This window comes from Hyla sarda, chromosome 11 (assembly GCF_029499605.1).
Source record: "Hyla sarda isolate aHylSar1 chromosome 11, aHylSar1.hap1, whole genome shotgun sequence".
Lineage (NCBI taxonomy): Eukaryota > Metazoa > Chordata > Amphibia > Anura > Hylidae > Hyla > Hyla sarda.
This window is the reverse complement of record NC_079199.1, coordinates 14,479,466-14,507,308: the sequence shown is the minus strand read 5'-3', so window position 1 is coordinate 14,507,308 and position 27,843 is coordinate 14,479,466. Positions and strand designations below refer to the sequence as shown.

At 42.1% G+C, this 27,843-nt stretch overlaps 2 protein-coding genes across 4 annotated transcripts in view; one reads left to right on the top strand and one right to left on the bottom strand.

Annotated features, from left to right (window-relative positions):
* The window catches only part of SLC25A29 (solute carrier family 25 member 29), a 34,319-nt gene extending 30,164 nt beyond the window's left edge, over positions 1-4,155 (top strand). For all 3 annotated transcript variants that reach the window (XM_056545441.1, XM_056545443.1, XM_056545442.1), the window contains 2 exons: positions 187-270; positions 2,999-4,155. In XM_056545441.1, coding sequence (XP_056401416.1) covers positions 187-270; positions 2,999-3,742 — 828 coding nt within the window. In that variant the 3' untranslated portion in view covers positions 3,743-4,155. The remainder of the gene's footprint in view (positions 1-186; positions 271-2,998) is intronic.
* A 20,836-nt stretch (positions 4,156-24,991) lies between these two features.
* Positions 24,992-27,843, bottom strand: part of YY1 (YY1 transcription factor) — a 46,813-nt gene continuing 43,961 nt past the window's right edge. Inside the window, exon 5 of the mRNA XM_056546745.1 lies at positions 24,992-26,311. Within this exon, the coding sequence (XP_056402720.1) occupies positions 26,129-26,311 (183 nt within the window). The 3' untranslated portion in view covers positions 24,992-26,128. The remainder of the gene's footprint in view (positions 26,312-27,843) is intronic.

Below are 27,843 nucleotides of genomic sequence, written 5' to 3'. Positions count from 1 at the left end.
TCCTGTGTCTTTTATGATTATTGCCAAATAAAAAAAATAAAAAAAAATACATATAAAATATAAAACGATGACTTATGTGTTGACAACAGAAATATTGTGACACCTTATGATGACTATTTTGCTATCTAATCCAATGCAATGTGCTGGAAAATCCCAATTTATGACCACTGTTGTCTTTTCTTATAGGTGCGACTGCAGGTTCAGAGTGTGTCCAAACCCCTTTATCGAGGGACTTTTCATTGCTTCCAGTCCATTATCAAACAGGAAACGGTAAGGATTTGGGCTGATTCCGTGGACATATTATCCTATGCAGCTGCACGTTCTTAGCCACATTGTTGGGGTATCTGTCAATAGGGGATTCATGCCAAAGCCTGGGAAGCAACTAGGGCAGTGTTTCCCAACCAGGGTGCCTCCAGCTGTTGCAAAACTACAACTCCCAGCATGCTCGGACAGCCGTTGGCTGTCCAGGCATGCTGGGAGTTGTAGTTTTGCAACAGCTGGAGGTTCCCTGGTTTGGGAAACACTGAACTAGGGATACTTAGAAATCACAATGGCTTCTCAGTGCTCTGCTTTCCATTATCCAGCTTTCCAGCCGCCACGCCCCGTCCCATAGGCTTGCATTGAGGGGGGCGGAGTCGTGACGTCATACGGCGGCGGAGTTGTGACATCACGATACTCCGGCCCTATGATTCATCAGACCCGGAGTAACGTTCGCTGTGGAGGCTGATGATAGCGGGGTGCTGAATGAAAGATTGCGGGGGTCCCCGGCGCCGGGACCCCCGCGATCAGGTATCTAATCCCCTAGGGCAGTGGTCTCCAACCTGCAGACCTCCGGATGTTGCAAAACTACAATTCCCAGCATGCCCGGACTGCTGGGAGTTGTAGTTTTGCAACATCTGGAGGTCTGCAGCTTGGAGACCACTGCCCTCGGGGATAAGATGTCTTAGGGTTGGAGTACCCCTTTAAAGAATACCTGTCATATCCCACAAGAAGAATGTGTCCAGCACCTATATTTCTCTCACAAATACCTTCTATCTGCTGCTCACTTGGTTTGTCATCCTGTGCTTTGGAGGAGGAGGGGGAGGGAGGTCCCCTTACTCTGCATGACTCATCTTCCTCCCTGAGTCTGCTGTGCTGTGTTTCTTCATCCAATCACTGCTGGCTGCTCTGTAACCCCCTCCTCTGTTTTCTTGCTGCAGTCTGATAGGACAGGAGTGAGCACAGTAGAGTGCTAGTTCTGGCCTCACTTCCTGGACTTTGTCCCTGCCTGCGCTTCAGCTGGGACAAAGATAGAAGATAATGATGATGATGATGATGCAGCAGCAGCCAGACAGGATTATGTTTTGGATGATATTGCCATGATTTCTCTACAAAGAAAATAACATTTCCTTATTAAATATATAAGAAAGGTACATTTTTGCCAAGATGTACAACATATCCAAAGTTTTGGAATCTTGACAGTGCCCATTTAAATAGGTACACCAGTGGTAAAAAAAAAATGTTTTAATCAACTGGTACCAGAAAGTTAAATATTAACTCTCATTAAAACTAATTTTTAAAACATATTTCTAATATACTTTGTTTAAAAAAAAAAAAAATTACGTTTTCTATGTTTTATTTGTGCTTAAAAAAAAAGCTCAAGAGCACATTTTCCCCCATCTTATACACAGACTTTGGACCGAAGTCCAAACACAGGAAGTGCAGCCTGGAGTGCTGAGGGGGGGGGGACACCAAACAACAGCATGTGGCAGTTAAGTGTGAGAGGAGCTATGATTGGATGAGGCTGCACTTCCTGTGTTTGGACTTCGGTCCAATGTCTGTGTATGAGATGGGGAAAATGTGCTCTTGAGCTTTTTTAAGCACAAATAAAACATAGAAAACTTCATTTTTTTTTTTTTAAACAAAGTATATTAGAAATATTTTTTTATTTACCATAAGGAGTGCAATAGCAAAAACTTAGTTTTAATGAGAGTGCCCATTTAAACAGATTTGTAAATGACTTCAATTTAAAAATCTTAATCCTTCCAGTACTTACCAGCTGCTGTATGCTCCAGAGGAAGTTCTTTTCTTTTTAGAATTTTATTTCTGTCTGACCACAGTGCTCTCTGCTGACACCTCTGTCCATGTCCGGAAAAAATCCCCATAGAAAACCTATCCTGCTCTGGACAGTTCCTGCCACGGACAGAGGTGGCAGCAGAGTGCACTGTGGTCAGACTGGAAAGAACTACACAACTTCCTCTGGAGCATACAGCAGCTTATAAGTACTGGAAGGATTGAGATTTTTATATAGATGTAATTTACAAATTGGTTTAATTTTCTGGCACCAGTTGATTTAAAAAAAAAAAAAGTTTTCCACCGATCAAGGGAGCTGTCTAAAGGGGTCTTTAATCTGTAGAGCTGTCTCTGTATATTGAGAAAAAGAATAAAAAGTTTGTACTTTCAGCTCAACATTTGCCAGAATATAAAGGGAGAAGATGTCCATTTGCAGGGAGCACAGGAAACAAGAGCCAAGCCATATCCATGGTTGATACAACCAATACGAAAAGACAGGGGTTCCAGCTCCACCAAAAAATAGTTAAAAATAGATAAGTTTAATTCATGTCATATTAAAAAAAAATGATGAAAGGAAAACACACATAAAAAAAAGTGCTCTAGTGAGTTAAAAACCCACGTCCACCGACGCGTTTCGAACAAATATGTTCTTAATCATGCCATGATTAAGAACATCTTTGTTCGAAACGCGTCGGTGGACGTGGGTTTTTAACTCACTAGAGCACTTTTTTGTTATGTGTACCTTTCATCATTTTTTATAATATGATATGAATTAAAGTTACCTATTTTTAACTATTTTTTGGTGGAGCTGGAACCCCTGTCTTTTCGTATTGGATTGTCTCTGTATATGCTAGTGAGATGGAGAACTGTACTCGAGCGTAGATGTGGATTTAAGCACCATTTTTTGACCCGTTGCTGTAATATGATATTGTGTGTTTTACCGTAGGCATGGGGACTCTACAAAGGAGTGGGATCACCAATGATGGGGTTGACCTTCATCAACGCTTTCGTTTTCGGGGTTCAGGGAAACGCCATCAGACACCTGGGCACAGACACTCCATTAAACCAGTTTCTGGCGGGAGCGGCGGCCGGCACCATCCAGTGCGTAATCTGCTGCCCGATGGAACTGGCGAAGACCAGGATGCAGCTTCAAGGAACCGGCGAATACAAGTCGAAGTCCAAGACCTATAAGAATTCCTTAGATTGTTTGGTAAAGATTCACCGCAAAGAAGGACTGCGAGGGATCAACAGGGGCATGGTCACCACGGTCCTCCGGGAGGCCCCAAGCTTTGGCTTTTACTTCTTGACCTACGACTGTCTCAGTAGGTACCTGGGCTGTGAGATCAATGACAGTCTCATCATCCCCAAGCTGCTTTTCGCCGGAGGTATGTCGGGGATCGTGTCTTGGCTATCGACTTATCCCATTGACGTGATCAAGTCGCGCCTGCAGGCCGACGGCGTCGGTGGGGTCAACCAGTACAACGGCATCCTGGACTGCGTCAGAAAGAGCTACCAACAGGAAGGCTTGAGAGCGTTTACAAGAGGCCTGACGTCCACGTTGCTCAGAGCCTTTCCGGTCAACGCCGCCACGTTTGCCACCGTCACCCTGTTCCTTATGTACATGAGGTCAGAAAACCCCATAAAAGAATGTGACGCCGGCCCGGCTCTGCAGCAACCGACCAGCATGTAAACCTGTTACCGAGTCTCCGAACAATCCCTAGTGTAGAGTTATTTTTATACGACGAGTTGTATAAATTGTATGTACATAAATGATCTGTATAAGTGGTTTATATGCGGTAGAGACAGGCGTTCATCTCGATTGTATAATACAATGTGGCCTTATTTGGATGTGATGCGATGCTCCCATGGCTGCTGACAATGTGGGGGTTATCCTATGGCCTAGGCATCCTACCTGCGCCCCTCCAGCTGTGGCAAAACTACAACTCCCAGCATGCCCGGACAGCCGTTGGCTGTCCGGGCATGCTGGGAGTTGTAGTTTTGCCACAGCTGGAGGGGCGCAGGTTGGACGCCTAGGCCCTATGGGATCTGCTGTACTAATATTGATGGGGAAGAGGGCGACTATCTTTTAAAGGGGTACTCGAGTGGAAAATATATATATATATATATATATATATATATATATATATATATATATATTAATATATATATATATTAATATTAATAATATATATATATATATTAATAATATATATATATATATTAATAATATATATATATATATATATTTATTAATATTATATATATATATATATATATATATATATATTTATTAATATTATATATATATATATTTATTAATTATAAATATATATATATTTATTAATTATAAATATATATATTTATTAATTATAAATATATATATATATATATATTTTATATTTAGAGATGAGTGAACTTACAGTAAATTCGATTCGTCACGAACTTCTCGGCTCGGCAGTTGATGACTTTTCCTGCATAAATTAGTTCAGCTTTCAGGTGCTCCGTTGGGCTAGAAAAGGTGGATACATTCCTAGGAAAGCGTCTCCTAGGACTGTATCCACCTTTTCCAGCCCACAGGAGCACCGGAAAGCTGAACTAATTTATGCAGGAAAAGTCATCAACTGCCGAGCCGAGAAGTTCGTGACGAATTGAATTTACTGTAAGTTCACACATCTCAAATTAAATTATATATATATATATATATATATATATATATATATATATATATATATATATAAATATAATTAATTATTATTATTTTTAATCAGCTGGTGCCAGAAAGTTAAACAGATTTGTAAATTACTTCTATGGAAAAAAAAATATTAATCCTTCCAGTACTTATCAGCTGCTGTATGCTCCACAGGAAGCTCTTTTCTTTTTGAATTTCTCTTCTGTCTGACCACAGTGCTCTCTGCCGACACCTCTGTCCATGTCAGGAACTGTCCAGAACAGGAGAGGTTTGCTATGGGGATTTGCTCCTACTCTGGACAGTTCCTTACACGGACAGAGGTGTCAGCAGAGAGCACTGTGGTCAGACTGGAAAGAACTGAACAACTTCCTCTGTAGTATACAGCAGCTGAGAAGTACTGGAAAGATTAAGATTTTTAGAAGTAATTTACAAATCTGTTTAACTTTCTGGCACCAGTTCATTTAAAAGAAAGAAAATAAATGTTTTCTACTGGAGTTCCCCTTTAAATCAATTGCAACAATACCGGATTTATTACACATTCAAGCAGTCGCTGCTTGAGCAGAAAGTATTATAATAAGTGGGTAATGGCCTCACCCATTTTGTCGTTCATGTTGGGTCTCCCTCCATAGGAGCTCCCAGAGTGCACTGCAAGACAAAGATATTATTTGTATGTGGAATCAATGGCCACCTCGGAAGCGTAGTTAGTGATGGCGCTTTAAGCAGTATTCGCTGTAATGTACAACGTGACCAGAAGGTCTCAGTCATCTATGTTGCTTACAGAAATGGGGGTCTCTATTTGTAGGGGAGGGAGTTTTAAGGGGTACTCCGCCCCTAGACATCTTTGGATAGGGGATAAGATATCTGATTGCGGGGGTCCCCCCCCCCCTGATCTCCCTGCTGCACCCGGCATTCGTTTGGAGCGTCGGGTGCAGCACCGGAGGCTCGTGACATCACAGCCATGCCCCCTCCAATAGACTTGTATTGAGGGGGCGTGGCTATGACGTCACGATCGGAGCACGATGGTGATGTCACAAACCCTCTCCCCACATCGCCAGTCATCCGGCACGGAGTGAAGTTCACTCCATGCACCGGTTGTCTGGGGTGCCGCAGCCGAGATTGCGGGGGTCCCCAGCGGTGGATAGGGGATAAGATGTCTAGGGGCAGAGTACCCCTTTAAGTTATAGAGGGCCACCCCTTTAAAAAATATATTTAAAAAATTATACTTTAGCATGCAGTACCATCTCTTACCCTGCAGGCGTCACTGTTGTATTTCTCCATAGGCCATAATGCAATGACTGGATTCCTGGCTGCTGATTAAACCTGCTAGTTTTTGGGTCAGTTAGTAACGTTCCATTCCTCTACGTTACCTTTGGTATAAGGCAATGTTCCCCAATCTGTGTCTCTCTCCAGCTGTTGAAAAACTACAACTCCCAGCATACCCTGACATCCCAGGATGTCCAACTCTTCAGGATGGGGATATCTAGATGTTGCAAGACTACAACTCCCTGCATGCCTTGACAGCTGGGGGGGGGATCTGGCTGTTGCAAAACTACAAAGCCCAGCATGCACTGACACCCCCAGGATAGATCACGCTGTTCAGTCTGGGGATATCCAGGGCCGTCAAGGCATGCTGGGAGTTGTAGTTTTGCAACAGCTAGACAGCCTGTGGTTGTCAGGACACGCTGGGAGTTGTAGTTTTGTGAAAGCTTAACAACCTGTGGCTGTCAGGACACGCTGGGAGTTGTAGTATTGTGAAAGCTAAACAACCTGTGGCTGTCAGGGCATGCTGGGAGTTGTAGTTTTGCAACAGCTGGAGGCACACTGGTTGGAAACATTGGTATCAGGCTGCTTTTGTTACATACAGAGTTCAAACAGACCGAATGGACTATAGGTCACATTTTAGGTTATGTGAATATGGTTTGAAAAGAGCTTTTAAATGTCCAAAAAAATATTTATTTTTATAGACAATGTTTTATCTCAATTTGTTACTGCTGCAACTTGTGTTATTGTAGGATTTTAAATTATGTGCCCACCCCTGGTTTTAGCCGCATGTATTATTTCTAATTGATGGCGATGCCCTCTGTACCCCCTGTAAGGGGATTTACTGTAAGGGTTATTGGTGGTGGAGGGCGATCACTACTGTGTGACTATATGAGAATTTATTATGTGTTATTTATCTATTAATAAGGGAACATTTTGGCTGCTCACATGGTCTTGTTCACTGCAGCATTTGGAATTAAATTGAAAATGCTGTAATCTGGCGCCATCTGCAGAGTGAATTGCAGTATTACAACCAAGGAAATACATGATGGTTTATATTTATATTTATTATAATCATATTCTGGTGGCAAACATACAGTCTCTATTATACTGTATATAGTTTTTAGATGTAGCGTGCAATAACACTGTAGGCCAGTTTCACAACTAATGTGTCTCCTGCTGTTGCAAAACTACAACTGCCAGCATACCCGGACAGCCGCAGGCTGTCCGGGCATGATGGGAGTTGTAGTTTTGCAACAGCAGGCGGCACACTGGTTAGGAAATGCCGCTGTAGGTCTTACACTATTATAAAATTATCATAAAAGCGGATAGGGGTGCCCAATGCAACCAGTCAAACCAAATGTGGGGGGAACGTAGTAGCCTGGTATGTGATTTAGTGTTTTTTTTTTTTTTTGTTTTTTTGGCATCCGTAATGTTTTTTGTTTTTTTTGTTGTTTTTTTTTTATTATTTTAATTTTTCATTTATTTCACGATAATTAAGTTTAATTTGTGTTTTGTAGAGCAAAAAATAAAAAATTGCTGCAATAAAGCTCTCTACCTGTAGATGGCGTTGTGAGTATTCTAGCTCCATGTTTTGGAATGACAGCTTTGCATTGTGTTTTATCTTTGTTTATCCACTATAGCACACCATGTGGTCAGGAGCTGTATTACTTTTAATAGTTCCCAGAACTAATATATTAAAGGTGTACTCCGGTGGAAAACTTTTTTTTTTTTTTTTTTTTTTAATCAACTGGTGCCAGAAAGTTAAACAGATTTGTAAATTACTTCTATTTAAAAAATCTTAATCCTTCCAGTACTCATTAGCTGCTGAATACTACAGAGGAAATGGTTTTCTTTTTGGAACACAGAACTCTCTGCTGACATCACGAGCACAGAACTCTCTGCTGACATCTCTGTCCATTTTAGCTATGTTTGCTATGGGGATTTTCTCCTACTCTGGACAGTTCTTAAAATGGACAGAGATGTCAGCAGAGAGCACTGTGCTCGTGATGTCAGCAGAGAGCTCTGTGTTCCAAAAAGAAAACCATTTCCTCTGTAGTATTCAGCAGCTAATATGTACTGGAAGGATTAAGAGCTCTGTGTTCCAAAAAGAAAAGCAAATAAAGCAAATAAAATAAAATAAAAATTCCACCGGAGTACCCCTTTATGTGCCACAGTATAGTTTTACAAGATGCTCCTATAAGTAATGATTTTTGCCTTTTAAAATTAAATAACACTTGCAATACCGTACCTGACCACTTTGTGTGCTAACATTCAGGTTAAAGGTGTACTCCGCCCATAGACATCTTATCCCCTTAACCTAAGGATAGGGGATAAGATGTCTGATCAGGGTTGTCCCGCCGCTGGGACCCCCACGATCTCCTTGCAGCACCCGGCGTTCATTTGGAACTCCGGCTGTGGCGCCGGAGGCTTATGATGTCACGGCCGTTGCCCCTCAATGCAAGTCTATGGGACGGGGCGTGACATCATGAGCCTCCGGCGCCGCATCGCTAGTCACCTGGCACAGAGCGAAGTTCACTGCGTGCACCGGATGACTGGGGTGCTGCAGCAGAGATCGCGGGGGGCGGGGCTCCCAGCAGCTAGGAAGGATAAGATGTCTAGAGGTGGAGTACCCCTTTAAATACTATTAACCTGGTTACACAAGTAACCCGGTTAGGCCCCTTTCACACTACAGGTATCATCCTGTAAAAAAACTCTGTTATTACTCCCGGCAAAAAAGGCCTGAAAATGGACGTCAAAAAATCCTATTCATGTCACTGGGATTTTTTGACCATCCTTTTGCATCAGGCACATCCGTTTTTACTAAAGTCAGTTATTTTTGCCGGCATAAAAGACGGTGCATGCGCAAATTTTTGGTCCGCCAAAAAAAAAAAAATGTCAAAAAACCGGACGTTAAAATTTAACATTGAAGTCTATGGGAACCTGATGGTCAAAAAAAAAGATCTGTTATAATCAGTAATTGTCAGGATTTTTAACACCCATTTTTTGTACTGAGCGTGCTCAGTACAGCTTTACAAAAAAAAGGGTTAAAAACCTAAAAAAAAAAAAAAAAAAAACCAGATGTAACTGGTAATAACGGATGAACAACATCAGATTTTTTTTAAAAGAAAAAACATAAAAAAATAAGGGATGATGGTCGTCAGTTATCATCCGTTATTACCAGTTATTGCATTTGTTTTTTTTTATTTTTCATCCGTTATTGTAAAACAACGGCAGTAAAAAAGCAGGATGATACCTGAAGTGTGAAAGGGGCCTTAAAGGGGGTTGTGCGCTGCCCTGGCTTTCGGAGCTCCGCACGCAGCGTCCGGAAGTTCATTACTCGGAACGCTGTGTGCGGGCTTCCGTGTTCGCGGCCGCCGGACGTGACGTCACGCTCGCCCCCTCTACCAAAGTCTATGGGAAGGAGGCGTGACAGCGGTCGCGCCCCCTTCCCATACACTTTCGTTGAGGGGGCCGGGCGTGACGTCACGTCCGGCGGCCCGTGAACACGGAAGCCCGCACACAGCGTTCCGAGTAATGAACTTCCGGACGCTGCGTGCGGAGCTCCGAAAGCCATGGCTGCGCACAACCCCCTTTAATGGGTCTTGCTTTATGACATGCTGCAATATTCAACAGAAGTCTGTATTACCAAAAAGGGAATGGGGTGCAAACCTAGCCTACCCTTACATCTGTGTTTTCTTACCAGGGTGCCTCCAGCTGTTGCAAAACTACGACTCCCAGCATGCCCGGACAGCCTTTGGCTGTCCGGGGGCATGCTGGGAGTCGTAGTTTTGCAACAGCTGGAGGCACCCTGGTTGGAAAACACTGCCCTATGTTTTTACACAGCGCACCCCCACACACCACCTACTGCAGGCAGTGGAATGTAACACAATGTGAATGACTTCACTTTTTTTTTTTTTATCTCCATTATCGGTCATCATATACGGAATGTGTATATATATATATATATATATATATATATATATATATATAATATATATATATACACACACACACACAGTCCCCTGTGTATGGGGAGGAGCAATACATGTAATCATTTTACTCATTGTCACATAACTTACTTTGCTCTTCATGGGAAGGGAAGCTTCTATGTTGAGGACTTTTCTCCAGCAAGTGTTGATGGTTTCTAGAGATGAGCGAATTAACAGTAAATTCGATTCGTCATAAACTTCTCGGCTCGGCAGTTGATGACTTTTCCTGCATAAATTAGTTCAGCTTTCAGGTGCTCCCGTGGGCTGGAAAAGGTGGATACAGTCCTAGGAGACTCTTTCCTAGGACTGTATCCACCTTTTCCAGCCCACGGGAGCACCGGAAAGCTGAACTAATTGACGCAGGATAACTTATAAACTGCCGAGCAGAGAAGTTTGTGACGAATCGAATTTACTGTTAATTCGCTCATCTCTAATGGTTTCCAGTCTGTAAGAACAATTACCGTCTATGGAAGATGATTATTGTTTGTTCAAGTGTAGATATAAGAAATAAAAGCTTTCTTTTGCAGAAAAAAAAAAAGTTTCTTTCTGATTTATTTTTAGCATTGTCGTCCGGGCATGCTGGGAGTTATGGTTTTGCAACAGCTGGAGGCACCCTGCGTGGAAAACACTGCTCTAGAAAGTCAGAGTAATTTATTATGTATATATATGTATATGTATATATATATATATATATATATATATATATATATATATATACATTTTTTTATTTATAATTATATATATATATACACACAAAGGAAATTGGAATCAGAATCCTGAAAGCTTGTCTCTACAAAATTCTGTTAGTCCAATAAAAAAAAGGTTATTACAAGATACTGCAACATTTTATGATTTGTATATATATCTATACATACAGTCATGGCCGTAAATGTTGTCCTCCCTGAAATTTTTCTAGAAAATGAAGTATTTCTCACAGGAAAGGATTGCAGTAACACGTGTTTTGCTATACACATGTTTATTCCCTTTGTGTGTATTAGAACTAAACCAAAAAAGGAGGAAAAAAAGCAAATTGGACACAATGTCACCAAACTCCAAAAATGGGCCGAACAAAATTATTGGCACCCTTTCAAAATTGTGGATAAATAAGATTGTTTCAAGCATGTGATGCTCCTTTAAACTCACCTGGGACAAGTAACAGGTGTGGGCAATATAAAAATCACATCTGAAAGCAGATAAAAAGGAGAGAAGTTCACTTAGTCTTTGCATTGTGTGTCTGTGTGTGTCACACTAAGCATTGACAACAGAGAGAGGAGAAGAGAACTGTCTGAGGACATGAGAGCCAAAATTGTGGAAAAATATCAACAATCTCAAGGTTACAAGTCCATCTCCAGAGATCATGATTTGCCTTTGTCCACAGTGCGCAACATTATTAAGAAGTTTACACCCCCTGGCCCTGTAGATAATCTCCCTGGGCGTGGACGGAAGAGAAAAAGTGATGAAAGGTGTCAACGTAGGATAGTCCGGATGGTGGATAAGCAGCCCCAAACAAGTTCCAAAGATATTCAAGCTGTCCTGCAGGTTTAGGGAGCATCAGTGTCAGCACAAACTATCCGTCGACATTTAAATGAAATGCTATGGAGGAGACCCGGGAGGACCCCACTATGGAGGAGACCCGGGAGGACCCCACTATGGAGGAGACCCGGGAGGACCCCACTATGGAGGAGACCCGGGAGGACCCCACTATGGAGGAGACCCGGGAGGATCCCACTATGGAGGAGACCCGGGAGGAACCCACTATGGAGGAGACCTGGGAGGACCCCACTATGGAGGAGACCCAGGAGGACCCCACTATGGAGGAGACCCAGGAGGATCCCACTATGGAGGAGACCTGGGAGGACCCCACTATGGAGGAGACCCAGGAGGACCCCACTGCTGACACAGAAACAGAAAAAAGTAAGACTACATTTTGCCAAAATGAACTTGAGTAACCAAAATCCTTCTGGGAAAACGTCTTGAGGACAGATGAAGACAAAATAAAACAAGAGGATGCACTCCGTAGTGTATTATCATCAGGTGAGAGGCACAACCGCACAATGTGAACTGTGCTTACCAGATGTAGTTGTACTCGATCCAAGTACAACAATGGATAAACATGGTGAAAGGTGATGAAACCAGAGGTCTCTGCAGCCTGAAAAAGCGGAACTCCCGCAAAACGTATTACATTGTGGGTAATTAAACACCCTGAATTTTATCTTGGTCTCAGCGCTTGATTTTACCTTGCTGTTATTTGGAGGAGAATTTTATCTATTGTGGACAGATGAGACCAAGATAGAGCTTTTTGGTAAAGCCCATCATTCTACTATTTACCGAAAACGGAATGAGGCCTACAAAGAAAAGAACACAGTACCTACAGTGACATATGGTGGAGGTCAGTGATGTTTTGGGTTGTTTTGCTGCCTCTGGCACTGGGGGCCTTGAATGTTTACAAGGCATCATGAAATCTGAGGATTACCAATGGATTTTGGGTCGCACTGTACAGCCCAGTGTCAGAAAGCTGGGTTTGCGTCTGAGATCTTGGGTCTTCCTGCAGGACAATGACCCCAAACATACATCAAAAAGCCCCAGAAATGGATGACAACAAAGCGCTGGAGAGTTCTGAAGTGGCAGCAATGAGTCCAGATCTAAATCCCATTGATCACCTGGGGAGAGATCTTAAAATTACTGCTGGGAAAAGGCGCTGTCCAATAAGAGACCTGGAGCAGTTTGTAAAGGAAGAGTGGTCCAACATTCCGGCTGAGAGGTGTAAGAAGCTTATTGATAGTTATAGGAAGAGTGGTCCAACATTCCGGCTGAGAGGTGTAAGAAGCTTATTGATGGTTATGGGAAGCCACTGATTTCAGTTATTTATTCCAAAGGTTGTGCAACCAAATATTAAGTTAAGGGTGCCAATAATTTTGTCCAGACCATTTTTGGAGTTTGGTGACATTATGTCCAATTTGCTTTTTTTCCCTCCCTTTTTTGGTTTAGGTCCAATACACACAAAGGGAATAAACATGTGTATAGCAAAACCTGTGTTACTGCAATCCTTTTCTGTGAGAAATACTTCATTTTCTAGAAAAATGTCAGGGGGGACAACATTTACGGACATGACTGTATGTATGTGTATATAATATATATTCATAATAAAGAATAATAAATTACTCTGACTTTCTAGGACAGAGTTTTCCAAGCAGGATGCCTCCAGCGTTTGCAAAACTACAACTATAAGCATGCCTGGACAGCCAAAGGCCCGGACAGGACATGCTGGGAGTTGTAGTTTTGCAACAGCTAGAGGCACCCTGCGTGGAAAACACTGCTCTAGGTCCATGCAACTTCCCTTGTATGCTGGGATCTTGAAGGCCACAGGTTCTGCAGCCTCTACATGGAAAATTCCATTGTGAAGAAATGCATTGTTGTTGCAAAATGACAACTCCCACTTACCCTTATGTGCATGTATAATTTCTAAATGATGGCGATGCCTTCGGTAGCACCTGGAAGGGGATGACAGCGATTGATAGTAAGGTGTATTGGTGGTGGATGGCGATCACTACTGTATGACTACATGAGAATGCTATTTAGAAGGAGACATTTCGGCTGCTCACATGGTGTTGGTCACTGCAGCATTTGGTTATGGAAGAAAATTTAGCTTGGAAGTTGGAGCAGACATTGAAAATGCTGTAATCTGGCGCCATCTGCAGGGTGACTTGCAGTATTACAACCAAGGAAATAAAAGATGGTTTATGATATTAATCATCTTTTGGTGGCAAACAAATGGAGTCTATTATACTGTGTGTAATAAAAAAAATATATATATATATATATATATATGTATATACTTTTTTTTTTTTTTTATATGTAGCAGTGTATATCAGCATGTTTTATACCAGTGTAGATCAGCATTTCGCAACCAGTGCGCCTCCAGCTGTGGAAAAAGTACAACTCCCAGCATGCCCAGACAGGCAAAGGCTATCTGGGCGTGCTAGGAGTTGTTCTTTCGCAACAGCTGGAGGCGCACTTGTTCGGAAAAAATTACATAGAGCAATGTTTCCCAACCAGGATGCCTCCAACTGTGGCCAGTTGATATTGAGAGAGAATATATATATATATATATATATATATATATATAATATATATATATATATATATATATTATATATAAAGTTTTTCCTGGATAACCCCTTTAATATTTCAGCACCAAGACATTGACAATTGTTGCTTTCAGTTCCCCCATGATTGTGCCCAGTGCACACAACAAGGTCTATTAAGACATGGAGGGAGGGGGGGGGGGGGGGGAGTCTGGAGTGGAAGAACGCGACTGACAGAGCCAAATCTCAACTCCATCCAACATCTACTGTAGAGTTTTCCAAGCAGGGTGCCTCCAGCTGTTGCAAAACTACAACTCCCAGCATGCCTGGACAGCCTTCGGCTGTCCAGGCATGCTGGGAGTTGTAGTTTTGCAACAGCTGGAGGCACCCTGCTTGGGAAACTCTGGTGCGTACAGTTAGTAGGGCACCATTTGCTTGAATAGTTCTGTTCATCTTGATCACATTTAGGATCTATTCACACGTACAGTATTCTGCGCAGATTTCATACGCAGGATAACACCGCTCAATCCCACAAACTAAATGAACCATAACACATCCCATAGCATTGAACTTGTGAAGGGAAACATTGCTGCATCTCTAACATCTTATTTTAATCCCTGTATCTATACAACTCTAGAATATATGTGGGAATGTCCCTTAATGGTCTATTCACACGTACAGTATTCTGCGCAGATTTCATACGCAGGATAACACCGCTCAATCCCACAAACTAAATAAACCATAACACATCCCATAGCATTGAACTTGTGAAAGGAAACATTGCTGCATCTCAATCATCTTATTTTAATCCCTGTATCTATACAACTCTAGAATATATGTGGGAATGTCCCTTAATGGTCTATTCACACGTACAGTATTCTGCGCAGATTTAAAAAAAAAATTTTTTTTTTGCTTCTATTTAAAAATCTTTGTTTAATAAAACATTGTTTGAATATTAAACAGAGAAACATTCCAGACTAAGAATATCAAGCGTTGATCCTGCGCAGATTTTAATGTAAACTGAATCACTAAACACAGCGTCAAATCGGCGCAGAATAGTGTACGTGTGAATAGACCATTAAAGGGGTATTCCAGGAATTTTTTTTATTTGACTATGCTACAGGGGCTGTAAAGTTAGTGTAGTTCATAATATAGTGTCTGTACCTGTGACGGTTTTCTCACATATCTTCAGAGATTTTTACACCACTACACTAACCCCCCGACATGCGATGGCCCCGACATATGATCAAATCGACATACGATGCTTTTAACTGCATTAACTGCTATCCGACAGCGCAAAATGCTTAAGCTGCTATCGGATAGCAGTTTAAAGGGGTACTCCGGTGAAAACCTTTTTTCTTTTAAATCTACTGGTGGCAGAAAGTTAAACATATTTGTAATTTACTTCTATGAAAAAATCTTAATCCTTCCAGTACTTATTAGCTGCTGAATGTTACAGAGGAAATTCCTTTCTTTTTGGAACACTGATGACATCACGAGCACAGTGCTCTCTGCTGACATCTCTGTCCATTATAGCAACCGTGCATAGCAGATGTATGCTAAGGGCAGAATGGTGGCTCAGTGGTTAGCACTGCTGCCTTGCAGTGTTGGGGACTTAGGTTCAAATCCCACTAAGGACAACAATAAATAAAGCATTATTATTATTATAATAACTTCAGCAGAGAGAACTGTGCTCGTGAGGTCATCAGAGAGCATTCCAAAAAGAAAAGAATTTCCTCTGTAGTATTCAGCAGCTAATAAGATTAAGATTTTTTTATAGAAGTAATTTACAAATATGTTTAACTTTCTGCCACCAGTTGATTTAAAAGGAAAAAAGTTTTCACCGGAGTACCCCTTTAAGCATCCCTGACAAGTTCACTTACCTATCCCCGCTGCTCCGGGTCCACTTCGGGATCCTCCGGCATCTTTTGCATCTTCTCCAGGGTCCGGGCCTCGCTTTCCGGCGTCGTTATTACGTCGCTACGCACGCCGTCCCGCACCGCAACGTAATAACGTCACCAGAAAGCGAGGCCCGGATACCGGAGAAGATGCGGAAGAAGCCGGAGGATCCTGAAGAAGACGCCGGAGCAGCGGGACAGCATCGGAAGCGGTGAGGACGCGGTCCGGAGTGGCGGGGACAGACGAGTATTAAATGCACTTTTTACATTGCACGAATCCCTCAACATACGATGGATTCGACAAACAATGGGTCGTTTGGAACGAATTACCATCGTATGTTGAGGGACCACTGTATTTATTTTTAACAGCATCCAAAAAGACTGTTGTCTCAGATTTTTCTCAGGTTGCAATGTGGCCGAGACCTGACTCACTAGTCAGCTGATGACAGGGAGCCTGTCTGCTTCAATGGGTGGAGCGATCGCTTGGTGGGAGAGAGATCAATCTGCAACTAATGCAACAGCTGTAGGCACCCTGATTGAAACCCACAGGTCTTTTGAATGGATGCAGCTCATTTATGTTCCCAATGGGTGGGGTGGTTGATGTGTGGGAGGGAGGAAAATGGAATTATGGGATTTGTAGGCAAAAGGAGGAAACTCAAACAGGAAATACCAGTTCACAAATAGCTAGCCACAGTGTTATGGTAATCTCACAACATGGCCATTTAGCCCCAAGACAAGCCCAGATCCTTCCTAAGCATGTCCATTACTGCCTGCCAGGTACGTACTAAAATCACCTTATGGTGGAGAACCCCTTTAAAAGGGACATTCCCACATATTCTAGAGTTGTATAGATACAGGGATTAAAATAAGATGATAGAGATGCAGCAATGTTTCCCTTCACAAGTCCAATGCTATGGGATGTGTTATGGTTAATTTAGGTTTGTGGGATTAAGTGGTGTAATGGTAAACCGTACCGGTCAGTCTTATTAGACCACTGCGTTCATCTCTCTGCAGATCGCATGGCTGTCTCTGCGTCGCTGCTGCTCAGCGTGAACCTGCCATCACGCCCCCTCCCGTCGGCTTGCATTGAGGGGCGGATCGTGACGTCACACGGGGGCGGAGGCGTGATGTCGCACGCCCTGCGGTCGACCATAATCAGTCATGGAGGGAACAAGCTTCGGGGACTGATTACAAACGGGGTGCTGCGTGCATGATCCCGGGGGTCCCCAGCTGCAGGACTCCTGCAATCAGGAATCTTAACCCTTATCCTTTGGATAGGGGATAAGATGTTTAAGAACCGGAGTACCCCTTTAACTGGTCACTAAATAAACTTTTTTAAACTAACTCAGGCTATGTTCCCTAACTACTCCTAACACCCCCCCCCCTTTTTTTAAAAAGCTCTGTATCTTACCTCTCTTCTTGCTCACATAGTGTGAGCTGCCAGCAGCAGGATGTGGGCTCTACATCCCTGAAGCCTGCTGGGGGGGGACTGCTTCTGCCCTCACTTTGCCAAGGAGAGCAGGGGAGGTTCTGTGAGTGAGCCCCGCTTGTCCTCAGTGCTCTGTGGGGTAGGCAAGTGAGCACAGCGCTCCCACCTCTCTGATGGACAGGTGGAGAGCTGCGCTGAGCCTTCTATTTCGGACTCACTGCCTGCCAGGCAGTCATGAGTCTGAAATCAATGCAGCTTGTGGCCAGGAACTCCTAGGGCGACCCCTAGTGGACACATTTTCTAAATGGAAATAAACCTAAAAAATTTTTTTTTTTTAAATATACAAAATCCTATTAGAAAGTTGTTCTATATACAATCAGCCATAACATATCAAAAAAGATTTTGATGAAAGGTACTCTTTAAAGGGGTATTCCGGGATTATACATCTTATCCCCAATCCATTGGATAGGGGATAAGATGTATGATCACAGGGGTCCCGCAGCCGCGATCTCAGTGCAGCCCCCCGGCATTCTGTGCCAGGTGCTGCCTCTGAGACAGGGACGGGGACGTGACATCACTACCATGCCCCTAGTAATGTCACAACACGCACCCTCCATTCATGTCTATGGGAGGGGGTGTGACGGCAGTCACACCCCCTTCCCATAGACATGAATGGAGGGTGTGTGGCCACAACATCACGTTCCCGTCTCAGAGGCAGCACCTGGCACAGAATGGCTGGTGACCCCTGGGATCATACATGTTATCCCCTATCCCTTGGATAAGATGTATAAACCCAGAACACCCCCTTTAACTGGCAGTAAACAATTATGGTTCCCAAGTGTATGTCCATATGTACTATACATGCAGCTAATTTTCTGCTTCAGATTTTACCATTGACTTTAGCAGCAGAAAAACCGCAGGAGGAAATCACACGTGAAAACTCCCTTGAGGTGGTTTACCAGTGATTTTATTTTGATGGCTTAGGCCAGTGTTTCCCAACCAGTATGCCTCCAGCTGTTGCGAAACTACAACTCCCAGCATGCCCGGACAGCCGAAGGCTGTCCGGGCATGCTGGGAGTTGTAGTTTCGCAACAGCTGGAGGCACACTGGTTGGGAAACACTGGCTTAGGCTGAGGATAGACTGTCAATTTCTGATTGGCAGTGTCTGTATCCCCACCTATCAGTTTTTCAGCAGACCTACAGCTGCAGCATATAAGCAATGAAGGGGCTACTTAATTGTGTAGTTTTGGGCACCGGGTTACTGCAGCTAAAATCTCAATCACATCAACGGGAACTGTGCTGCAGTATCCTGGCTCCAAATTACACAGTGAGGGCAGTCACTAGTTTTTGGTTCCATTAATTGTTTACATATCGTAACCACAGCTTTGAAAAACAGATAATGGTTATCGGTGGGCATCCCGGGTATTGGCGCCCTGCTGCGGTAATATCCTGAGGATAGTCCAGTGTAAGATGCCTTGAAAACTCCATTAAAATAGAGCAAACAGATCATAAAAACAGCGCGAAACTGATACAGAACAGATGTTTAAAGAATTGTCAGGAAGAATAGAAACGCATAAGGGCGGCTTCACACCACGGTTTGTCCCCACGGTTTCCGTGTAACGTTTCATATTTGAAACCGTATACAATCGTATCGGGAAACATATCCATAGACAATGCATTGGAAACCGTATGCAATCGTATCGGAAAACATATCCATAGACAATGCATTGGAAACCGTATACAATCGTATCGGAAAACATATCCATAGACAATGCATTGGAAACCGTATGCAATCGTATCGGGAAACATATCCATAGACAATGCATTGGAAACCGTATGCAATCGTATCGGAAAACATATCCATAGACAATGCATTGGGAACCGTATGCAATCGTATCGGAAAACATATCCATAGACAATGCATTGGAAACCGTATACAATCGTATCGGAAAACATACCCATAGACAATGCATTGGGAACCGTATGCAATCGTATCGGAAAACATATCCATAGACAATGCATTGGGAACCGTATGCAATCGTATCGGAAAACATATCCATAGACAATGCATTGGGAACCGTATGCAATCGTATCGGAAAACATATCCATAGACAATGCATTGGGAACCGTATGCAATCGTATCGGAAAACATATCCATAGACAATGCATTGGGAACCGTATGCAATCGTATCGGAAAACCTATCCATAGACAATGCATTGGGAACCGTATACAATCGTATCGGAAAACATATCCATAGACAATGCATTGGGAACCGTATGCAATCGTATCGGAAAATATATCCATAGACAATGCATTGGGAACCGTATGCAATCGTATCGGAAAACATATCCATAGACAATGCATTGGAAACCGTATGCAATCGTATCGGAAAACATATCCATAGACAATGCATTGGGAACCGTATGCAATCGTATCGGAAAACATATCCATAGACAATGCATTGGGAACCGTATGCAATCGTATCGGAAAATATATCCATAGACAATGCATTGGGAACCGTATGCAATCGTATCGGAAAATATATCCATAGACAATGCATTGGAAACCGTACGCAATCGTATCGGAAAACATATCCATAGACAATGCATTGGGAACCGTATGCAATCGTATCGGAAAATATATCCATAGACAATGCATTGGGAACCGTATGCAATCGTATCGGAAAATATATCCATAGACAATGCATTGGAAACCGTACGCAATCGTATCGGAAAACATATCCATAGACAATGCATTGGAAACCGTATGCAATCGTATCGGAAAACATATCCATAGACAATGCATTGGGAACCGTATGCAACTTGATGTTTTTAGTCCGGGTGAAAAACCGCATTGTAACCGTCTACTGTTTTTGTAACATAGAAGTCAATGAGGTTCAATCTGGTTTTCCCTATACGGTTTGTAAATTTGCACATGTACCTTGTGATTCTAAAGTCACACCCACAGAACAATCGATACTTTATTTAACCCCTTAAGGACGAAGCCCATTTGGGCCTTAAAGGGGTACTCCGGTGAAAACCTTTTTTCTTTTAAATCAACTGGTGGCAGAAAGTTAAACATATTTGTAAATTACTTCTATTAAAAAATCTTAATCCTCCCAGTACTTATTAGCTGCTGAATGCTACAGAGGAAATTCCTTTCTTTTTGAAACACTGATGACATCACGAGCACAGTGCTCTCTGCTGGCATCTCTGTACATTTTAGCAACCATGCATAGCAGATGTATGTTAAGGGCAGCATGGTGGCTCAGTGGTTAGCACTGCTGCCTTGCAGCGCTGGGGCCTTGGGTTCAAATCCCACTAAGTACAACAATAAATAAAGTGTTATTATAATAACGTCAGCAAAGAGAACTGTGGTCGTGATGTCATCAGAGAGCATTACAAAAAGAAAATAATTTCCTCTGTAGTATTCAGCAGCTAATAAGTACAGGAAGGATTAAGATTTTCTAATAGAAGTAATTTACAAATACGTTTAACTTTCTGCCACCAGTTGATTTAAAAGAAAAGGTTTTCACCGGAGTACCCCTTTAAGGACGCAGACAATTTTATTTTTACATTTTCCTCGCCTTCAAAAAATCATAACTCTTTCATATTTTCATCCACAGACTAGTATGAGGACTTGTTTTTTTTTGCACGACCAGTTGTCCGTTGTAATGCCATCTCTCACTTTACCACTTTTTTTTGGTTGCGCCATACGCGCAACCAAAAAAAAAAATACTATTTGTGGGGAAATTTAAAAGAAAACCGCAATTTTGCTAATTTTAGAAGGTTTCGTTTTCACGCCGTACAATTTACGATAAAAATGACGTGTTCTTTATTCCTTGGGTCAATACGATTAAAATGATACCCATGATTATACACTTTTCTATTACTATTATGATATGGGGATTTTCTCCTGCTCTGGACAGTTCCTGATATGGGCATCAGGTGTCAGCAGAGAGCACTGTAGACAAGACAAAAAAGAAATTCAGAAAGAAAAAAATTTCCATAATCCCTAATATGTACTGGAAGGTTAAAGATTTTTTAATAGGCGTTCTTTACAAATCTATTTAACTTTCTGGCACCAGTTGATTTAAGAAATTTTTTTTTACACCAGAGTACCCCTTTAAAAAACAAAATAATCTTAAAACCGGTTTTGGTGTAATTGTTAAAAACCGTATGCAACGTGACAAAAAAAATTTCAAACCGTATACGGTTCAAAACAGTATACAGGTTCTTTTTAAGCACGTGGTTGCATACAGTTTGGTCCGGTTTTAAATGGGCGCTGTCAGATACAAAAACTTTTGATATGTTGTAAAGCATGTATAACCAATAGGTTTTGCAATTGCTTTCATTAGAAAATTTTCAGTATTTCATAATGAAAAATCCAGTCACACAACTGCCCCCCCCCCCCCTGCCTGCTTGGACAGATACTAGTCCTGCTGTGTCCATGAGTCATCACCTATGTCATGGACACACTTCCTTGATTGACAGCTGTGAGTGCAGGGCTCAGAGCTGGAGGAAAAATCCTCCCACTGTCATCTTGTGTCCGGCTACTGTCAGTGAGGACAAGCTGGGAGTTGTAGTTTTGCTAATGCTAGGGGAGATGTGAGCAGACAGCATACTGAGGGAGGGGGCGGAGATCTGCGCAGTGAGGCCACGCCCCCTCCCTTTGAGAGGAATTCAGACTAGTCAGCTAAATTAAAAGTGTAATAAAAATAAATAAAGGTTCTAGACACATAAAAATTAGATGTAGATGGTCAGGATTAGGTACTGAGTGATATATTAAAAAGAAAAATAATTTGTGCGATCTGATGGGTACGCTTTAAGGAATACAGTTTAGAATAAAAAAAAAGAACTGATAGAAAATTGAGGACAAACCGTGATGTGAACCCACCCTAACCCTTTAGAAATCTACTCAAAGGAAACATTTAAAGGGTAGCTCCCACCATCCTCTTTTTTTTTTTTTCTGTCCCTGCCTATTGCCCATCTATCCCTAACCCCCTCCCTGCATTTATTTTTATTTTTTTATTATCTTAAAAATGGCATTTTGTCTGCCTGGTAGTGTGCTCACTACCAGGCAGACTTCCCCAGCAGGCACCACGTCACTGATGCCTGCTGGGGGCCGAGTTCCGCCCATAGTTCTCCTGACAGGGTGCCTCCAGCTGTTTCACCACTACAACTCCCAGCATGCCCTGACATCTATTTGCTGTCAGGGCATGCTGGGAGTTGTAGTGGGGAAACAACTGGAGGCACCCTGTGTTGGAAGACACCCAGCCCCCGACCAATATCGCCCCCCTCCCCCTCACCTGTGCCGGACCATGAGCGGGGGTCCGTAGCAAGCAACAAGTGTATGCCCGGCTTCCTGTCATGCCCGTACACTCTGGAAACTGTCTCTATGTTTCTGGAGGATTGAAAGTCCTCCAGAACCATAGAGAGAGTTACCAGAGTGTAGGAGCATGACAGGAAGCCGGGCACACGCTTGTTGCTCAGAGTGTGATGGGCCCTCCTGTAAATGGCGCCCCCCTCTCTTTATAACGCGCTCCCGGTAATGACAGGACACAGCAGTGAGGAGGCGGCGTATCCCCATAGGAGCCACGGCTGTAAGGAGAGGTAGGAGCCATGTGCCTCCCTGCTGCAGGGAGAATATGCAGCAGGGAGGCGGCCAGTGTGAGAGTCCAGGGAGCCAATGCGCAGCCCTGGATTTCACTGTGCTCGCTCTCGCCTGTTTGATTGACAGGCGGGAGCGAGCACCGCAGTGACTGGAATTTCGACTCATTTGCCAGGCTCAAATGAGACGAAATTCTGTAGTGACGTCACTGCCGAATGCATTCGGCCACTAGGAGGGCGACCCCTAGTGGCCGAATTTAAAAGTGATTTTAAACTGGTTTAAAATCACTTTTTTTAATTAAACTATATTAGAGATATGTTGTAGTACTTAAGTACTACAACATATCAATTTTTTTATTTCATGACAGTGCCCATTTAAGCCCTGTACTTACAAGTCCAAGAGGTTCCTTTAAGCCAAGTCATATCTAGCAACAAAACAGAGTATACAAGCTCAATGAGGTGATAAAAGGAAGCAATAGCTGGAGCAATTGAACAGTTTCCGTACCAGTCACAGTTCTGCTGCGAAACCTAAAAAGACAAAAATTGTCAGGAAAAAAGGACAAAAGCTACCACACTGTACTAGCCGAGAATAATCTGCAAAAACTAGTAAAAAAAATAAAAATAATAAAAATAGAAACTGAACATATTTTTGGGAAATAAATGTATTTACAGTATTAAAATACAAAAAGTACGCCTGGTGGTAGTTAACACAGGTAGGAAACTCGTGACCAACAATTCTTATCAACCCAAGTATCCAGTCACCGGGAGGCGAGGGACAGACCGCCCTCCCGCATGTAGACAGAGATAATGGAGGAGGGGGGAGAGGCACAACTTCATGCGGAGATCTCCATGCAGTTGCTTCCTGAATAACACTAGGGTCGTGTATCGCCATGTCTGCCGTGTATCGTCTGTACATCAGGTTAATAGTGGATAAGACGGCAATCAGTTGTGTTATAAACCTACAAGTCATCGACAGCGACTATATCGTGAAGTACAAGCAGTGCCGGAGTATCTGGAAACTTCTAATAAGATCCTTTCTAAAGGGGTACTCCAGTGGAAAAAAACATTTTTAATCAACTGGTGCCAGAAAGTTAAACAGATTTGTAAATTACTTCTATTTAAAAAATCTTAATCCTTCCAGTACCTATTAGCTGCTGAATACTACAGAGGAAATTCTTCTCTTTTTGGAACACAGAAAATTTCCTCGGTAGTATTTAGCAGCTAATAAGTACTGGAAGGATTAAGATTTTTTTTAATAGAAGTAATTTACAAATCTGTAACTTTCTGGCACCAGTTGATTTAAAAAATTAAAAAAAAAAATTTCCACTGGAGTGCCCCTTTAAGAACAGTGGTGTCCAAACTGTGGCCCTCCAGATGTTGCAAAACTACATCTCCCAGCATGCCCGGACAGCCGTTGGCTGTCCGGGCATGCTGGGAGATGTAGTTTTGCAACATCTCGAGGGTCACAGTTTGGACACCACTGATATTAAAGAAGTATTCCAGGGAAAAACTTTTTTTTTTTTTTATATCAACTGGCTCCAGAAAGTTAAACAGATTTGTAGATTTCTTCTATTAAAAAAATCTTAATCCTTCCAATAATTATCAGCTGCTGAAGTTGAGTTGTTCTTTTCTGTCTGGTAACAGTGCTCTCTGCTGACATCTCTGCTTGTCTCGGGAACTGCACAGAGTAGAAGAGGTTTGCTATGGGGATTTGCTTCCACTCTGGACAGTTCCCGAGACACGTGTCATCAGAGAGCACTTAGACTGAAAAGAACAACTCAACTTCAGCAGCTCATAAGTACTGAAAGCATTAAGTTTTTTTTGTTTGTTTTTTAAAATAAAAGTAACTTACAAATCTGTTTAACTTTCTGGAGCCAGTTGATATAGATAGATAGAAATATATATATATATATATATATATATATATATATATATATATATATATATATATATATATATATATATATATATATATATCTATCTCTAAGTTTCTTCTTGGATAACCCCTTTAAAGATAAACGAGCAGCAATTCATTTGAAGGAAAGGGCAAGAAAAATTAAATTTGCAATAATTTAAAATACAGGATATTGTTGCCCAAACTCACAGATTTGGGGTGGGGACCATAGGAAGGGTCTGCTACTTGCTGTCCAGGTCAATTTTGCTAAACTTTGGGAAAAGGGGGGCGCCTATACATTACATTCTACATCCGAGCACCAGTTTCTGAAACTGACCTAACAAATAAAAACAATAAGCATCAGGCAGGATCGACGCTGCCGTCCACACCCCCTCCCTACCTTTTTCTCCCACCCACCCCGAAAAAATAAATGACTAAAAATGGATTGAATTAACACTAGCTTAAATCACGTCTACTAAATCGGTGCTACATGATCTCAATACAGCTATATACGGTACAATTATACAAAAGGTGTTAACATCTAAAAAATACAACCAAAATAAAGATAGCAAACAAAACCTATTATAAAGACTTGTTTTTCCTCCTTTTTTCTATTTTTTTTTCTCGTTTTTTGATTTTTACAGGGAAAAAAATACTTTTGAAGTATGCATTTAGTACAGTATCTGTCCATTCTTTTAAAGAAAATCTACTGCAAGCGAAAAAAGTTATTAACCTTCAGAATTAAATCACATAGCATTACTAAGCATATCCCCCAAAAAAGTGTACAATATGCACACTTGCACAAAAAAAAAAAAAAAAAAATACAAAATAAAATTAAAATAAAAAAATATTTCAGGAACAGGCGAGAGTCTATGTAGAGGTGAAAACGTCCAAATTTCAACATGGTGGTGGAAAGTCTGGGTGTAAATACGGGACACGTCTCTCCTGATGGGTGGCGAGAAAAAGGGAGGGGAGGAGGGGCACTTTACAAAATACACTTGAAAACTGGAAAGCGGGTAACAGAGCGTCGTAAGCGCTGGATTGTAGAGTTGTTTCCATTGAAGTCGACTACAGTAATTTATCAAAATTGTCTCAGGTGACAAGTAGGCTTCTTTTAAAATGTATCCCTGGAAATCATGTACAAAGGGAAGGCGTATTTTTCTGTCATACACCTGTAAAGATGCTGCGCAGGCTAAGACGTCTTTCCGTTTGTAAAGTGTTACTGGTTGTTTTTGGCTTTGGCGTGTGTTAAAATGTGAGATTTCAGATTGGTCGACTGAGCAAATTTCTTGTTACAGCCGTCAAATGGGCACACGTAGGGTCGGTCTCCGGTGTGAATCCGCACGTGGGTGCGCAAATTGAAGTCCAATGAGAATCGTTTTCCACAGCCTTCAAATGTGCACTGGAAGAAAGGAGTATAGCGAAATTAGCACACATCACAACCAAAAGAGACATCACAACCAAAAGAGACATCACAACCAAAAGAGACATCACAACCAAAAGAGACATCACAACCAAAAGAGACATCACAACCAAAAGAGACATCACAACCAAAAGAGACATCACAACCAAAAGAGACATCACAACCAAAAGAGACATCACAACCAAAAGAGACATCACAACCAAAAGAGACATCACAACCAAAAGAGACATCAAAACCAAGTTCAGGATTGTAGCCAGAGTTGAGCGAACTTACAGTAAATTGGCTCGCAGTGAACCTCGCAGCTCGGCGGTTGATTAGTTTAGTCTTCGTAAATTAGTTCAGCTTTCCAAGGGCTCCAGTTGCCTGGAAAAGGTGGATACAGACCTAGGAGACCTAAGGCTGTTATCCTGGACTTTTCTAGGCAATCAGAGTTCTAGGAACTAATTTACACAGACTAAAGTAATCAACAGCCGAGCTGCGAGGTTCACTGCGGGCCAATTTACTGTTCGTTCGCTCAACTCTAATTGTAGCAAAACATAAAAACATGGCAACTCTGGGGTCAATGCAAACTATAAGGTTCTGTTCTGATGTGCGATCCGGTTCATTAAGCTGCGTTCACATCACGATTTCTCCATCCGACTTGAGTAAACGATTTTTATAGCTTAAAATCGTATGAAATCATAAATAAAGTCAGATCCATTGACCTCCATTAAAAAAAAAAAAAAAAAAAAATCGGATCCATTACACACATCTGATTTGATCCGCATCCGATTTCAGACCCGAACAAAAATCGTGTGAAAATCAAATCGGATGTGTGTAATGGATCAGATTTTTTTTATGGAGGTCAATGGATCCAACTTTATTTACGATTTCATACGATTTTAAGCTATAAAAATCGTTTACTCAAGTCGGATGGAGAAATCGTGATGTGAACGCAGCGAACCTATTTAGCAAACTAAGGTTATGTTTACACAATGAAGATCTGCTAAAGATCATTGGCAACATTCGCTTAAGTAGGACTTAAAGGAGTACTCCGATTATCCGGCGTTCTGAACCTTTTGTTCAGCACGCTCGGATCTGGAGGCCGTTCATGCCCCTCGTGATGTCACGCCACACCCTTTTCATTCACGTCTACGGGAGGGGGGCATGTTGGGCCATCACGCCCCCTCCTATAGACATGAATGGAGGGGGCGTGGCTGTGACGTCACGACCACTGCTGCATTTGTTTAGATTCGCCGGGTGCTGCAGGAGATCATGGGGGCCCCAGCAGCATTACCCCCCCCCCCCCCCCCAAAAAAAAATTTGACATCTTATCCCCTATCCTCTTGATAGAGAATAAGATGTCTAGAAGCAGAGTACCCATTTTAAAAGCTGCAGATTTGTTGCAGATTTTCCCAGTTAACTTTGATAGGTAACTTAAAGGGGTACTCCAGTCTTAATCCTTTTAGTACTTTTTAGCAGCTGTATGCTACAGAGGAAATTCTTTACTTTTTGAATTTCTTTTTTATGTT